General features: G+C 49.1%; 1 protein-coding gene across 1 annotated transcript in view; it reads right to left on the reverse strand.

Annotated features, from left to right (window-relative positions):
• The window catches only part of LPP (LIM domain containing preferred translocation partner in lipoma), a 242,359-nt gene that overhangs the window by 99,173 nt on the left and 128,382 nt on the right, over positions 1-14,804 (reverse strand). Inside the window, exon 4 of the mRNA XM_056849722.1 lies at positions 10,345-10,467. Coding sequence (XP_056705700.1) covers positions 10,345-10,467 — 123 coding nt within the window. The remainder of the gene's footprint in view (positions 1-10,344; positions 10,468-14,804) is intronic.

Below are 14,804 nucleotides of genomic sequence, written 5' to 3' on the forward strand. Positions count from 1 at the left end.
ATGTGTTCACAGTGTTAAATTTAAATAATAATGTACATATTCTTCATCTCCTTTAAGGGTTTCTGGAATTTATTGGGGGGAAAACATGCTGAGGTTACTTTTTTTCTGGAAAGGGGAACCTCAGGATCCATTGAGGCAATAGCTGGTGGTAATATATATGTAACATAGAAGAAGATTCAAATCTGCACTGCAAACACTGTGTATCTGCTTTTGCAGATAAATGTTCCAAACACGACGGCATGAATGTGTACAGTATTAAAAATGAAGAAGAAGAATTGTTTTTTATATGCCAACTTTTTCTACCACTTAAGGAAGAATTACCTTCCCTTCCTCTCTCCACAACAGACAACTGGTGAGGTAGATGGGGTTGAGAGAACTGTGACTAGCCCAAGGTCACCCAGCTGTCTTCATGTGCAGGAGTGGGGAAACAAATCCAGTTCACCAGATTAGCCTCTGCCGCTCATGTGGAGGAGTGGGGAATCAAACCTGGTTCTCCAGATCAGACTCCACCGCTCCAAACCACCGCTCTTAACCACTACAACACGCTGGTTCTCTAAAGGAAGAGATTTCAGACAGCCCAAGTATGCAAAGAAATCAAGAAATGTGACCGGGGAACGCTTTGGGGGATCTCACTGGATACTTCTGGAGCGTCAAGCAAGAGACCTCTATCTGCTAGGTGGCGCTACCCAATTGGGTGCCTATTGACCACCACATGTCAGAGAGATGTTATGCATAACCCCAATAGCAGTTCTTCAACCTTTTAATCTGCACAGCCCTCCAGATATCCACTGGCCGATCAGAAACCGTACTGGGCCAAAGCCTCATGAAGCCCTGCCCATTAAAAAAACACACACTTGGTGGGTACCAGGAAAGGTATCAGAGGGCACCGTGGCGGGCATATGGGCACCCTGCTCTAAACCCAAACAAATCCTGCACTATCACCCTTGCAAAGCAATTTCAGCCTCTTGTGCCGTCAGATCGCAACTCAACACGTAGCAAGGCCAGATGACAAAACGTAATTCTCTTTTTATCGCACGGGCCCCAACCCCCGTCAGAGCAACTGCGAGGCAGACACGGTTTTGCCTGAATAACCACGGCGTTAAGCCAGCTTTCCTTTGATTAAGAAAATCTCTTCTTTTCATGCCCCCTCCCTTTTTCCTTCCGTCATTTGAAATCGAAATCAACGCTGTCTAGGATATGGGAGTTTTCTTCTCCCTCTGTCACCTATCATTGCCATCGCAGGCGATGGGGGCAGGCGGGTGGGGGGGCTTAGTTCCAGGAAGATTGCTTCCCCCCTTCTCCTCTCTCTCCCCCTCGCCATCAACCTGAGAAAATGTAAAAGGAGAGGCAGAGAGCTCCGGAGCATTTGTAGGCTGCACACACACAACACGCACACACACGCACACAAGCTGCCCGCCGAGGAGATGATCCATCTGGCATGCTGACACCGTAATAAGTCTGCCTAATTGTCAGGTCAGGCAGAATGCCGAGCCGGGCTGTCAGTCCCTTCGTTTCGGCTTTGTACGGGAGATGTAAAACTCCTTGTACTGGGTGTACGTTGCGTGGGCGGGCGGAGAGATAAATCAGACAGACAGAAGGTTGAGGGGCGGGCGGAGTGGAGTGGCAGGACGGGGGGGGCGAGCAAGAAGGGAGAGCCGTGGAGAGTGCGCCTTTGCGCTAAGGCCCGTGGCGTAAGAGAGCCACCAACCTGGGTTCAAATCCCGCCCTCTGCCGGCGGTTCACCTGCGTGACCTTGAGCAAACAGACACGGGAGAGAGGAAAGGAAGCCACCCTTCACCCCAAGAGCGCGGGACGCTTGGATTTCAGTGCCCAGAGCGGGAGGGGTTGATGCCTGTCAGTTTAGATGGCTTTCAAAGGAGATTAGAAGAAGAAGAGTTTGTTTTTAATACCTCGATTTTTTCTACCTTGAAGGGCTGTCATATGCCGAGTTGTTTTCTGTTGCCCCAGGAGGTCGGACCAGAACCAACGGGTTGAAATTAAATCAAAAGACTTTCCGTCTAGACATTAGGAAGAACTTTCTGACAGTTAGAGTGGTTCCTCAGTGGAACTGGCTTTCTCGGGAGGTGGTAAGCTCTCCTTTCCTGGAGGTTTTTAAGCAGAGGCTAGATGGCCATCTGTCAGCAATGCTGATTCTATGACCTTAAGCAGATGATGAGAGGAAGGGAAACTTGGCCATCTTCTGGGCGTGGAGCAGGGGTCATTGGGGGTGTGGGAGGGAGGTAGTTGTGAATTTCCTGCATGGTGCAGGGGCTTGGACTAGATGACCCTGGTGGCCCCTTCCAACTCTAAGATTTTAAACCCCCTCAACATCTCTACCTTTTTTCAAAAGAGACTCAAACCGGTTTACAATCTCCTTCCCTTCCTCTCCCCACAACAGACACCTTGTGAGGCAGGTGGAGCTGAGAGAGTTCAGAGAGAACTGTGACTGGCCCAAGGTCACCCAGCAGGCTTCATGTGGAGGAATGGGGAAACCAACCCACTTCTCCAGATTAGAGTCCACCACTCCTAACCACTACACCACACTGGCTCTGAGCTGAGAACAAAGCTGATTCAGGGATTCAGTGTTCAGCCTACCCGGCATGGCGTGATTCTCCCCTTCAAAGAGCAGGCGTACTGTTTGGAAGTATTCTGAGGCCCCGCACTGTCCTTAGGAAAGGCAGGTGATGGAAGCCGCTAGGACGGTCTTTTCTGCAGCTTAGGCAAGTTTGCCAGCTGCGGCTGTTCCTGCAGAAAACTGATCTGGAAAGAGTCATGTGCGCCTTAGGAATGTTCGCGGTAGATGACTCTCACACACTTTCCATGGTCCAGTCTCGGACGATGGTTTGGCAGCAATAGCTGGTGCCAAAGACGATAGTCACGGTCTTGACCCGGCCCTGAGAAGGTGAAATGGCATCGTTTCAACTTCACGGCCTTCCCGTTGAAGCTGCTGCCGTCGACCTTGAAAGAGTTTGGGCTTGGAGTACCCAAAAGACCACCTCCTGCCAGCGTGGTGTAGTGGTTAAGAGTTGTGGTTTGGAGCCAGCTGGGTGACCTTGGGCTAGTCACAGCTCTCTTACAGCTCTTTCAGCCTCACTTTTGTGGGGAGGGGAAGGGAAGGAGATTGTAAGCCGGTTGGATTCTTCCTTAAGTGGTAGAGAAAGCTGGCATATAAAAACTAACTCTTCTTCTTCTTTTTCTTCTCCTTCTTCTTCTCCTTCTTCTAAAAATATTTCATGCAGCATGAAAGATGGATCAGGCTAGGTACCAGGAAGACTGCTCTGGGGAGGGGGATTCACGGGGGGGGGGGACCACTGAAGAGGCTGCATCTCAACTATAGAGTGCATCACTTGCCAACATAAACACCTGCATAATTAGGTTGTGGACCGTTATTAAGGGTTTTTAGCACTCAATTACAAAAAGGCAAACTGGGAAAGGGGGGGCGCAAGCAAAGCGGAGCAAAAATCTGGTAGAGGGAAGGAAAAAGGGGCCATGTGGTGTTTCCACTGCAAAATTCATTTCAGCCGGCAAAATTCATTCCTTCCATTTCAACAGACAGCACAATCAAACACGAGCAGTTAGAAGTCTATGGACAATTATTAGAAGTGTTATTCCTCCCCCGCACACAGAATCTCACATGGAGACATCTTGTTCAGTCTCACAGAGAGAGAAAGAGAGAGAGAGAAACGGGCTTTGCTCTCATCTGCTCAAGTCACTGCTACTCTTGCGTAGTCAGAAAACGCAGACGTGGCCTGGCATCTGCAGTCGTATCTCCGCCAGCACAACAAAAGGCAATCAATAATCCCCCCCCCCAAAAAAAAATTGAGAAAAGTGGGGAGGGAGGGAAGAGCTGCAGATGGCATCCCTTAAAAATTGTCTGCGAGCAGCACCGTCCACCCACACCTAAACTGTTCTGTACTGAGAACATCTTGCAATTGTTCTCAGGCAGCCCAAAGCGTCAAAAGCGCATCGCACATTAACCCGCCAGGAGGGAGTTGGGGCCTGGCAGACAAACAGCACCGTTGACTGAACCCCTCCCTTTCCCTCCGTGGAACGCTTGAATTTTACACAAAGCCACACGGATTGGCATCTCTGGAAACTGGTTGCGAGACCCTCCTCAGGATTTGAGCCACGCCTCAATGAAACCTGAGCTAGGAGTCTATTTTTATACCCAGGCTACAGTTCTGCAATAGCCAAAGGCAGGGTCTCTGAGCATATGCAGACAATTTCAGGGTAGGGCTGCCAACCTCCAGGTACTAGCTGGAGATCTCCTGCTATTACAACTGATCTCCAGCCGACAGAGATCAGTTCCCCTGGAGAAAAAGGCTGCTTTGGCAATTGGACTCTATGGCATTGAAGTCCCTCCCCTCCCCAAACCCCGCCCTCCTCAGGCTTCACCCCCAAAATCTCCTGCGGGTGGCAAAGAGGGACCTGGCAACCCTATTTCAGGGGGTAGCCATGTTGGTCTGCAGTGGAACAGCTAGGCCTTTCATGCATGGCTGTTTTCCTCGCGGTCACTAGGGCTAGCGATTCGGTTCCATCCGAACTGAAAAACAGCCGAATTTGCCCGGATTCAGCAGTTTACAGTTCGGATAGAACCGAAGTAAAAAAAGGCAGGAAAACGATGAGCCGAATTCAGCGAGTTCGGGGGCATGCCGAATAAATTTGTGCAAATTCAGCATCCCCAATCTGCCTTTTCCCAAGGCTGGCAACGCGAATCAGTTTAAAGACCCACCCGCCCACCTTCCTGGGAGCCCCGAGAAGGCGGGCGGCGGGTCTTTAAACTGATCCGAGCTGCCAGCTTTATTTGGCCGAATTTATTCAGGAACTCGGAATTTCATGCCGAATTCCACGGATCCGAATATGGGGAGTTCGGACTTCAACATTTCCCGAATAAAAACGGGCCGAATTTTGCCGAATCCGAATGTTACCGACTTTTTTGTTCGACAGCCCTAGCGGTCACCCCTCTGGCAACTTTGGGGCTTTGTTTTGATTATGCATGCCATTTCCGGCCATCAGAGGTCGCCTCCCTCTCCTCCTGCATTTCCCCGCATTTTCCCTGTGTTTTCAAATTCGAGATAAAAACAGGTTCTTGAAAACTCGGGCAAAATGCAGGGAAACGCAAGGGGAGAGCGAGGTGACCTCTGATGGCAGGAAACGGCATTCATAATCAAAACAAAGCCCCCAAGTCACCATAGGGGTGACCGTGAGGGAAACAGCCATGTATAAAAGAACCTAGATTTAAGTCCAGGAGCAACTGAGCTGCCAACAAGATTTTTGGGGTAGAAGCTTTCGTCAGTCAAAGCTCCCTTTGTTAGATCTGACAAAGGGAGTTTTGACTCTCAAAAGCGGATTCCCTGAACATCTCGTTGGTCTCTCTAATGGACTCGAATCCATCTGATCATATGCAGAGTTTTGTTTTCATCACACTGCGGTGTGTTGAAAAACTGAACAAATTAATTTGTGCACATCTGAGATGGGGAGAAATGTTTCCCAAAGGATATGACATTTGAGCAGGCCAGAGAACCTGATTGGCTCTCCCTGATCACAGTTCTTAGCTACTATGCAATCCTTTCCAGTCAGAGGGGGGGGGGACAGGATTGCTCTCTTTAAGTATCTGAAGGGCTGTCACTTACAGGAGGGCTGGGAGCTGTTCCTGTTGGCAGCACAGGATCATAGGACTCACAATAATGGGTTTAAATAGTGGGAAGAAAGTTACCGGCTGGATATTAGGAAAAACATTTTTACAGTAAGAGTTGTTTGACAGTGGAATGGGCTGCCTAGGGAGGTGGCGAGCTCCCCCTCACTGGCAGTCTTTAAGCAGAGGCTGGACAAACACTTGTCAGGGATGCTCTAGGCCGATCCTTCATTGAGCAGGGGGTTGGACTAGATGGCCTGTATGACCCCTTCCAACTCTATAGTTCTATGATCTGTTCAGAGGGAACTTCCCAGAATTCCCTGGGCACTGTCCCACATCAGTGTCTCTCCTAATTGTCTTTTAGAGATGCAAATTTCCAGGGTACCCCAAGCCTCTTCTCCTGTGGCCTTGTAATTGCTTGGAAACCACATCACCTATAAGAGGCATTAGGATGGAAGAATTCCTGAGCTGCCAGCTCAGAGTTGGGGCCGTGGCTCAGTGGGAGATAGGGTTGCCAGGTCCATCTTCGCCACCAGCGGGAGATTTTTGGGGTGGAGCCTGAGGAGGGCGGGGTTTGGGGAGGGGAGGGACTTCAATGCCATAGAGTTCAATTGCCAAAGAGGCCATTTTCTCCAGGTGATCTGATCTCTATTGGCTGGAGATCAGTTGAATTAGCAGGAGATCTCCTGCTACTACCTGGCAGTTGGCAACCCTAGTGGGAGAGCACCGCCTCAGCATGTGGAAGGACTCAGGTTCAATTCCCAGCATATCCAGCTAAAAAGGCCAGGCAGTCGTTGATGTGAAAGACCTCTGCCTGGGGCCCTGGGGAGCTGCTGCCCTGAGAGACCCACCATCTCGCTTAGAATAATAGAATCATAGAGTTGGAAGGGGCCATCCAGATCATCTAGTCCAACCCCCTGCTCAATGCAGGATCAGCCTAGAGCTTCCCTGACAAGTGTTTGTCCAGCCTCTGCTTAAAGACCGCCAGAGAGGGGGAGCTCACCACCTCCCGAGGAAGCCAATTCCACTGCTGAACAACTCTTATTGAAAAAGGAAATCCTAATATCCAGCTGGTACCTTTCCGCCTGCAATTTAAAGCCATTATTGCGAATCCTATCCTCTGCTGCCAACAGGAACAGCTCCCTGCCCTCGTCTAAGTGACAGCCCTTCAAATACTTAAAGGAAGCAACCGTGTCCCCCCCTCGACCTCCTCTGCTCCAGACTAAACATTCCCAACTCCCCCAGCCTTTCCTCACAGGGCTTGGTCTCCAGGCCCCTGGTCATCTTTTTTTGAAGTGAGGCCTCCAGAACTGAACATAATACTCCAGGTGCGGCCTGACCAATGCTTCATCGCAGGCAGCTTCATGTGACCTACGCCATCACTGGAGATGAGGGAAAGCCACAGCCATGAGTTATAAACATGACTGTTACTCTCCAGAAACAGCGGTAGCTCAGCAAGATCGGTGGCAAGGGCACCAGACGGGAAGCACCGCAACACAGCACATGTTCACCCACACTCAGCCTCATTTGTGCGACGCTGATTTTTGTCCTGTGTTATTTGCTTTCGAATGGCGTTCAATAGGTGGCAGGAGATCGCTGTGTTTCCAAACACTGAACTGAAACACTGAACACATGAGGCCGCCTTATACTGAACCAGACCCTTGGTCCATTGCAGTCAGTATTGTCTACTCAGACTGGCAGCCGCTGTCCAGGTACTCAGATGGAGGTCTTTCACATCACCTGTTACCTGATTGCTTCAACTGGAGAGATGCTGGGGACTGAACTCAATTTTTTTAGTTCAAAATTTTGGAGTTCAAATTTTTTGATAGTGCAAGCAAAAGAAGAACAACAAGAGTTGGTTTTTATCTGCCGACTTTCTCTACCACTTAAGGCAGAATCAAGCCGGCTTACAATCACCTTCCTTTCCCCACAACAGACACCCTGTGAGGTAGGTGGGGATGAGAGAGCTGTGACTAGCCCAAGGTCACCCAGCAGGCTTCATGTGGAGGAGTGGGAATCCAACCCGGCTCACCAGATTAGCCTCCGCTGCTCATGTGGAGGAGTGGGAAATCAAGGCCGGTTCTCCAGATCAGAGTCCAGAACTCCAAACCACCTCTCTTAAGCACTATACCATGCTGGCTCTCACAGTTCAACTCCATGATGAAACCCTGGATGCTCACGGGGTAAACATGAACACATGAAGCTGTTTTATACTAAATCATATCCTCGGTCCATCAAAGTCAGCTGTTTTCTACTCAGACCGGCAGCGGTTCTCCAGGATCTCAGGCAGAGGATTTTCACATCACCTACTTGCCTAGTCCCTTTAACTGGAGATGCTGCCGGGAATTGAACCTGGGACCTTCTGAATGGCAAGAAGATGCTCTACCACTGAGCCATGGCCCCTCCCCTCACGGTCCCCTCTCCTTGCTGCGCCCCAGACATCGCATGAACCCGATCCTGGGAATGCAAACTGCACTTCAGAGGCCTGGCTTCCCGAGTGAATCATCCCAGCAGCTAGCCTTGCCCCCAGTTCTGTCCCATGGTGCTGACCTCAGCCCCCAGCTGTTACTAGCAGCTGCATTTTCAGCCTGGGGATTAGACAGCAAAGCTGATCGGGCACAGCTTGGAGCTCAAATGCTGGGCCTCCAGATCAGTGAAGTGTCAGCGACAGTCAGAAGTAGAACATCCCTTTGCCAAGAAAAAGAAAAAAGGAAATACCTAGAGAGGGCATGTTTCCTAGCAGGCATCTATTCAGAGAGATCTACTGACAGGTATCTGGGTAGGGAAGCTGTAGCCTCAGGGAGAGAAATCAAAATGCACAGAGTTAAAATTGTGCTACAAAAAGTAAACTTTGGCTTTCCACTCCCCAGGGTAGGGTGGGAATTTATAAGAGGAAACTTTGTTTCTGGGTAGGGATGCCACTTTACAGTTGGGATCTGGGGATCCCCTGGAATTAAAGATCATCTCCAGACTACAGAGATCAGTTCCCCTGGGGAAAATGGATGCTTTGGAGGCTGGACTCCATGGCATTGTACCCCACTGAGGTCCCTGTCCTCCCCAGGCTCCAACCCTAAATCTCTGGGAGTTTCCCAACCTGGAGCTGGCGACCCTGCCCCCCCATCAGCCACCAGTGGCTGGGGGAACCTGGCAACCCTAATTCTGTTAAGAGGGAACTTCCCAGAATTCCCTGGGCACTGTCCCACATCAGCACCTCTCCTAATTGTCTTTTGGAGAAGCAAATTTCCAGGGTCCCCCAAGTCTCCTCTCCTCTGGCCTTGTGGTTGCTTGGAAACCGCATCACCGAGGCATTAGGGTAGAGGAACTCCTGAGCTGGGCCGTGGCTCAGTGGGAGAGCATCTGCGTAGCATGCAGAAGGTCCCAGGTTCAATGCCTGGTATCTCCAGTTAAAAGGATCCCAGGTTCAAGCCCAGACCATCCAGTAAAACTCGCATCTTAAACCCACATAAGTTTGCGTTGGCTCTGATTACCTTGACAAGAGGGGGAAGCATTCTGCACATGGGACCCTTGCTGTAGTATGTGTGTGCGTGTGTTTGTGTGTGTGCATGCATGCTGTGTTTGGGGTAAGAGGCAGGGATAAACAGAACACAGAGCTCAGATTTTCTTTGGCAGAGCATGGTGCAGAATTTTCATTTTTTAAGAAAGCACCGAGCACACTCAGACCGCCCCCCCCAAACAGATTATTTCTTGTTCACTCTGAAAAAAAGATTGCCTGTTATTCCTCCGGCCCTTCCATTGTCAGAGAACCAGCAACTATGACCAAATAAAATACAAATATAATGAAATTGAACACTCTGAAATTGTATTTATCACTACAAATATTCGAGGCAAATCAATTATAATAGCACTCAAATGGCTGCTATGCAAGCAATCTCAAATATATAACCAACAAATTCAATAATTACAGTCCAGTACACTGCGAGTTCACATCAATTCCACCATGTGGTCAAGAAGTCCAATAGTTATAATCCAGTACACAACAAGGCAGGAATATTAGCTATCTTCCACAATCTGGCTGAAGATGTCTGAGCTCAGACATCTTCAGCCAGATTGGGGAAGACAGCTAATATGCATTGATGAATGTTAAGAATTTATGAATGCACTTGTGTATTTATGCCAATTTGGCTACTATTTGGATTGAAGAATACTGCAGTGGAGTTAAATTTATTCAAATGCGACTGAAGAAAGAATATACTATGAAATAGGAAGTACTGGATTCCTGTCTTGCTGTGTACTGGATTATAACTATTGGACTTCTTGACCACAGGGTGGAATTGATGTGAACTCGCAGTGTACTGGACTGTAATTATTGAATTTGTTGATCATATATTTGAGATTGCTTGCATAGCAGCAATTTGAGTGCTATTATAATTGATTTGCCTAGAATATTTGTAGCGATAAATACAATTTCAGAGTGTTCAATTTTGTTATATTTGCATATGATTTGGTCATAGTTACTGGTTTTTTGGTTGACTATTTCTGTGATTCGGTGATTCCTAGATCTACAAGTGTCAGTTTACAGGCTGAGGCTGAAGATCTCATCACAGAATCCATCCATCAGTTTTTAATGCAAAACTTGTCAAACCCACCCCCCGCAGTGCTATTGGGGCAGACGCCGCCGTGGCTGTGCAGCAAACACATCCGCCAGAGATCTTGCCCTGAGCCACCGAGACATCGTTTCTCACTCTCACCTGTTGAGTCCGTGGCTTATAAGGCGAGCTGCTCTCCAGGTCAGCCAGGATGCTCGTCAAGGAGTCGATTTCCGCATCCAGGCTGGAGCGTCTCTCTTCCAGCGTCTTGGCCCCTGGATTCACCTAAGAAAGGGATGAGATGAAACCTTACTTAGAAAAAACAAATCCAAGTTTTGTCAGTGCTTGTCAGAGCAACGGCCATTCCAGCATTGCACTGACATTGGGTTGAAATTAAATCCAAAGAGTTTTCGCCTAGACTTTAGGAAGTATTTTCTAACAGTTGGAGCGGTTCCTCAGTGGAACAGGCTTCCTCGGGAGGTGGTAAGCTCTCCTTCCCTGGAGGCTCTTAAGCAGAGGCTAGATGGCCATCTGTCAGCAATGCTGATTCTGTGACCTTGGGCAGTTCATGAGAGGGAGGGCATCTTGGCCATCTTCTGGGCATGGAGTAGGGGGTCACTGGGTGTGTGTGGTGGGGAGGTAGTCGTGAATTTCCTGCATTGTGTAGGGGGTTGGACTAGATGACCCTGGTGGTCCCCCCCCCGACTATGATTCTACGATTCTGCATACTGAGAGTGAGTCTCTCATAGCTGGCTGAGGTTTCTGACTCTCGAAAGATGACGATGAGAGGGGCAAGAGCTGGAGGAATATGTGTGCGATTGGACAGCAATGCAGAGCTGGTCTACTGAAAGCCAACACCGAAAAGGCACTGCCAACCACCAACCATCACAGTTACTAGTAGAGGACCACTCCCCCCCCCCAGAAGACATACTGATTAGGGTTGGCAGCTCCAGGTTGAGAAATATCTAAAAAAATTTTTTGGGGGGGGGATAGAGCCTGAGGAGGGTGGGGTTTGGGGAAGGGAGGGACGTCAGTGGTGTATAATGCCACAGAGTCCACCTTCCACAGTGGCAATTTTCTCCAGGTGAACTGATCTCAGTCACCTGGAGATCAGTTGTAGTAGCTGGAGATCTCCAGCTACCACCTGGAGGTTGGCAACCCTAATACTGATCCATACCAGAAACACGTCCAACTAGGCCTATTTCAGCTGCAATCTCAACCACTATCCAGGCTACTTAGTTTGGTTGCTGGCCTGGGGGATGGTGTGGGAAACTGGCCCACCATCCTTGCATGGCAGCCCATCCTGCACTGATCGTTAGTTTAAGGGCGGTCTGCTTCCAACAATATTCAAAAGGGTAACACCATTGATTTGACCTGGATGGCCCAGGTTTGCCTGCTCTTGTCAGATTTTGGAAGTCGGCCCTGGTTAGTACGTAAGAACATTAGAAAAGCCCTGCTGGATCAGACCCAGGCCCATCAAGTCCAGCAGTCAGTTCACACAGGGGCCAACCAGGTGCCTCTAGGAAGCCCACAAACAAGTACTTGGATGGGAGGCCACCAAGGAAAACCAGGGTGGCTATGCAGAGGCAGCCAATGGCAAACCACCTCTGTTCATCTCAGCCCTGACCTGGATGGCCCAGGCTAGCCTGATCAGATCAGATCTTGGACGAGAGACTTGGATGGGAGACAAGTGAGGAAGTCCAGGGTTGCTACACAGGGTTAGGCAACGGCAAACTACCTCTGAACGTCTCTTCCCTACGGAGTCTTCCCTACGGAGTCACTCTAAGTTATCTGCGACTTGACAGCACGTTCCGCTTGTGCTACTGATGGGTAAAATAATCCCCATCCATTGTTTTTTAAAAAATTAGAGAAACAGATGGAAGCTCTCTCCTCCTCGGCTTCTCATTAGGGGTGTTTCAGATTTAATTCTACCTCAACACGACACTCAGAATCACCGTCCGCTCCTATGAGATCCCAATGGAGCCGTGGTTTAGTGAGATCTGTGCTGCCACATCCAATAGACTCGGACATGGGTTTGGATTGGTCTCAGCTGAGTGCGCATCCCCAATTTGAAGAGCGACTGTTTTCTCTCCCTGTCTTCTCAGCACATGAAGTTGCAGAATATGTGTTTACTGTTCTTTCGCTGGTAGGCTGGGATTCATACTGGGATTCATACTGAGTCATGCTCAGAACTAAAATTGGTTACCCCTGTGGCCTTTCTTTTCGTTGTTATTAAGCGAGAGGGAGAGAAACAGGGAGGCCATTTATGCATGGCTGTTTCCTTGCGATCACCCTGCCGAGTACTTTGGAGCTTTGTTTTAAATTATGCATGTATTTTCCAGCCATCAGAGGTTGCTTTGCTCTTCCCTTGTGTTTCTGCGCGTTTTCTGGCTTCGTGTTTAGCCAGCATCCAGAAAACGCTGGGAAAACACGAGGAAACGCATGGGGAGAGTGAGTCGACCATTGATGGTCGAAAAATGCGTGCATAATCAAAGCAAGGCTCTGAAGTAGTCAGTGGGATGGCTGCGAAGAAATGTGTGTGTGTGCTAAGTGCCGTCAAGTCGCTTCCGACTCATGGCGACCCTATGAATGAAAGTCCTCCAAAATGTCCTATCTTTGACAGCCTTGCTCAGATCTTGCAAATTGAAGGCTGTGGTTTCCTTTATTGACTCAATACATCTCTTGTTGGGTCTTCCATGCATAAATGGCCAGAGAGAGAAATCGAGAGTAGGGGAAAAAAGAAAAAAAATAGATTTGTGGAACAAATGGGGAAAAAAGAATCTCACGATGTAGGTAAGTGCTAAAGGAGGCACCCACCTTTGACAAGGCAGATGGTGAGAGGGAGGGCACCTTGGCCATCTTCTGTGCATGGAGTAGGGGTTACTGGGGGTGTGGGGGGGAGGTAGTTGTCAAATTCCTGCATTGTGCAGGGCGCCTTCTTTGCTTTTGGTGCTTGTTGGGCTGAAGCGTATTGCTACGCTATATAGAACTTTTCGCCGTTTGCGCTCTACGCACTGTTATTGTCCTAAAAATTCTCCATGCATTGTTCATGACGCCAAGAGTTAAATTTGATCTTTCCTGTAGAAGAGATTTTTTGCTGTTGTAAATATTGTATATATTTTCCACGCATGTTATTGTTGTAGGTCACATTAGTTAGTAAGGTTTTGTGCTTTCTAATATAGTATGTATTGTCTGTCTTTCATATTTAGATAAAATTTGTTTGCATATGAGCACATACTTGTATTTTTGGATAACTAACTTTTTAGTACGTTTGATATATTTGCTAGCTTAACCTCCAGGTAGGGCCTGGAGATCTCCCAGAATTACAACTGATCTGTAGACGTCAAGGATCAGTTTCCCCAGAGAAAACAGCTGCTTTGGAGTGTGGACTGTATGGCATTTAGGCTTACCAGGTCCCATAGCTCCATCGGCAGGAGTGTTGGTGCGACGCGGACGCTCTAGCAATCTCTGCTTTCAGGTAAACCCGAAAGTGATGTAGGCACGTTGCGCGGGTGCACGTGCATGTGTTGCCCGCTGGCCCTCAGCTAGTGGGTGGGCAGCCTGGTGGACTGGTGGGATTTTACCCGCCACCACCGGGCACTTGGCAACCCTAATGGCATTATACTCCAGTGAGGTCCCTTCCCTCCCCAGGCTCTGCCTTCAAATCTCTAGGCATTTTTCAACTTGAGTTGGCAACCCTAATTCTCTCCTTTTGTGTGCTTTATGCTTCCATGAAGCCGACTCATTATCACTGGCCTGCAATTCCAGCCGCTCATCTTTCGGAATTAAAATGAGCGATCAGGACTCTTTATTTGTGTCTCTGCTATGCTTTCAGCAGAATATATGATAGAAAATGGAGCCAGCCACCATTTCTTCTCCCTCCCCCACCCCACCCCAGGTGAAGAGGGCCCTGCGGTGTGTTTGGGGAATGAGAAAGAGATAAAGCCCTATCAAGAGGGCCATTAAATCTCTCCGAGGCAAGAGCGCTCTTGCTGCCGGGGGAGCGGCTTCGTGCAAACCTCTCCTCTCCCCCTCTTAATTAATAAAATTACAGCTCCGAGCCTCATTATTGATAATTCTGGCCACCGTTTGAGCTTCCCCTTTCTGTTCTTGCTCCCGCCTCCGCCAACCTTAATTCTCTCCCGAATGCAGCACGAATTAACGTTTAATTAGCCATTAAATAGAATTAACAGTCTCGGATGGAATTGTGGCAGGGAGAACAATCAGAGCGGGGGGGGCATTTTGGGCATGAGAGGCAGCTGGAAATAGCCTCTGCAAGTCAGGTTGCCAAATCCAGCTTTGGAAATTCCTGGAGATTGGAGGTGGAGCCCAGAGCCTGGAAGCGAGGAGTTCAGCGAGGGGAGGGACCTCGGTAGGGTATAATCCCATGCTGTCCGCCTTCCAAAGCAGCCCTTTTCTTCCAAAGAAGTGGAATAGGGTGGCCAGATCCCCGCCGGGGTGGATGATCCCCTGATTTGGCCCCCTCCCCCCCAGCGCTGTCCAGCAGGGTCTTACTGGGCGCCAGTGTGATATAGTGATTAAAAATGGTGGTTTGGAGTGGAGGACTCTAATCTGGAGAACCGGGTTGGTTTCCCCACTCCTACACATGAAGCCAGCTGGAT

Source organism: Euleptes europaea, chromosome 5 (genome assembly GCF_029931775.1).
Source record: "Euleptes europaea isolate rEulEur1 chromosome 5, rEulEur1.hap1, whole genome shotgun sequence".
NCBI classification, from domain to species: Eukaryota; Metazoa; Chordata; class Lepidosauria; order Squamata; family Sphaerodactylidae; genus Euleptes; species Euleptes europaea.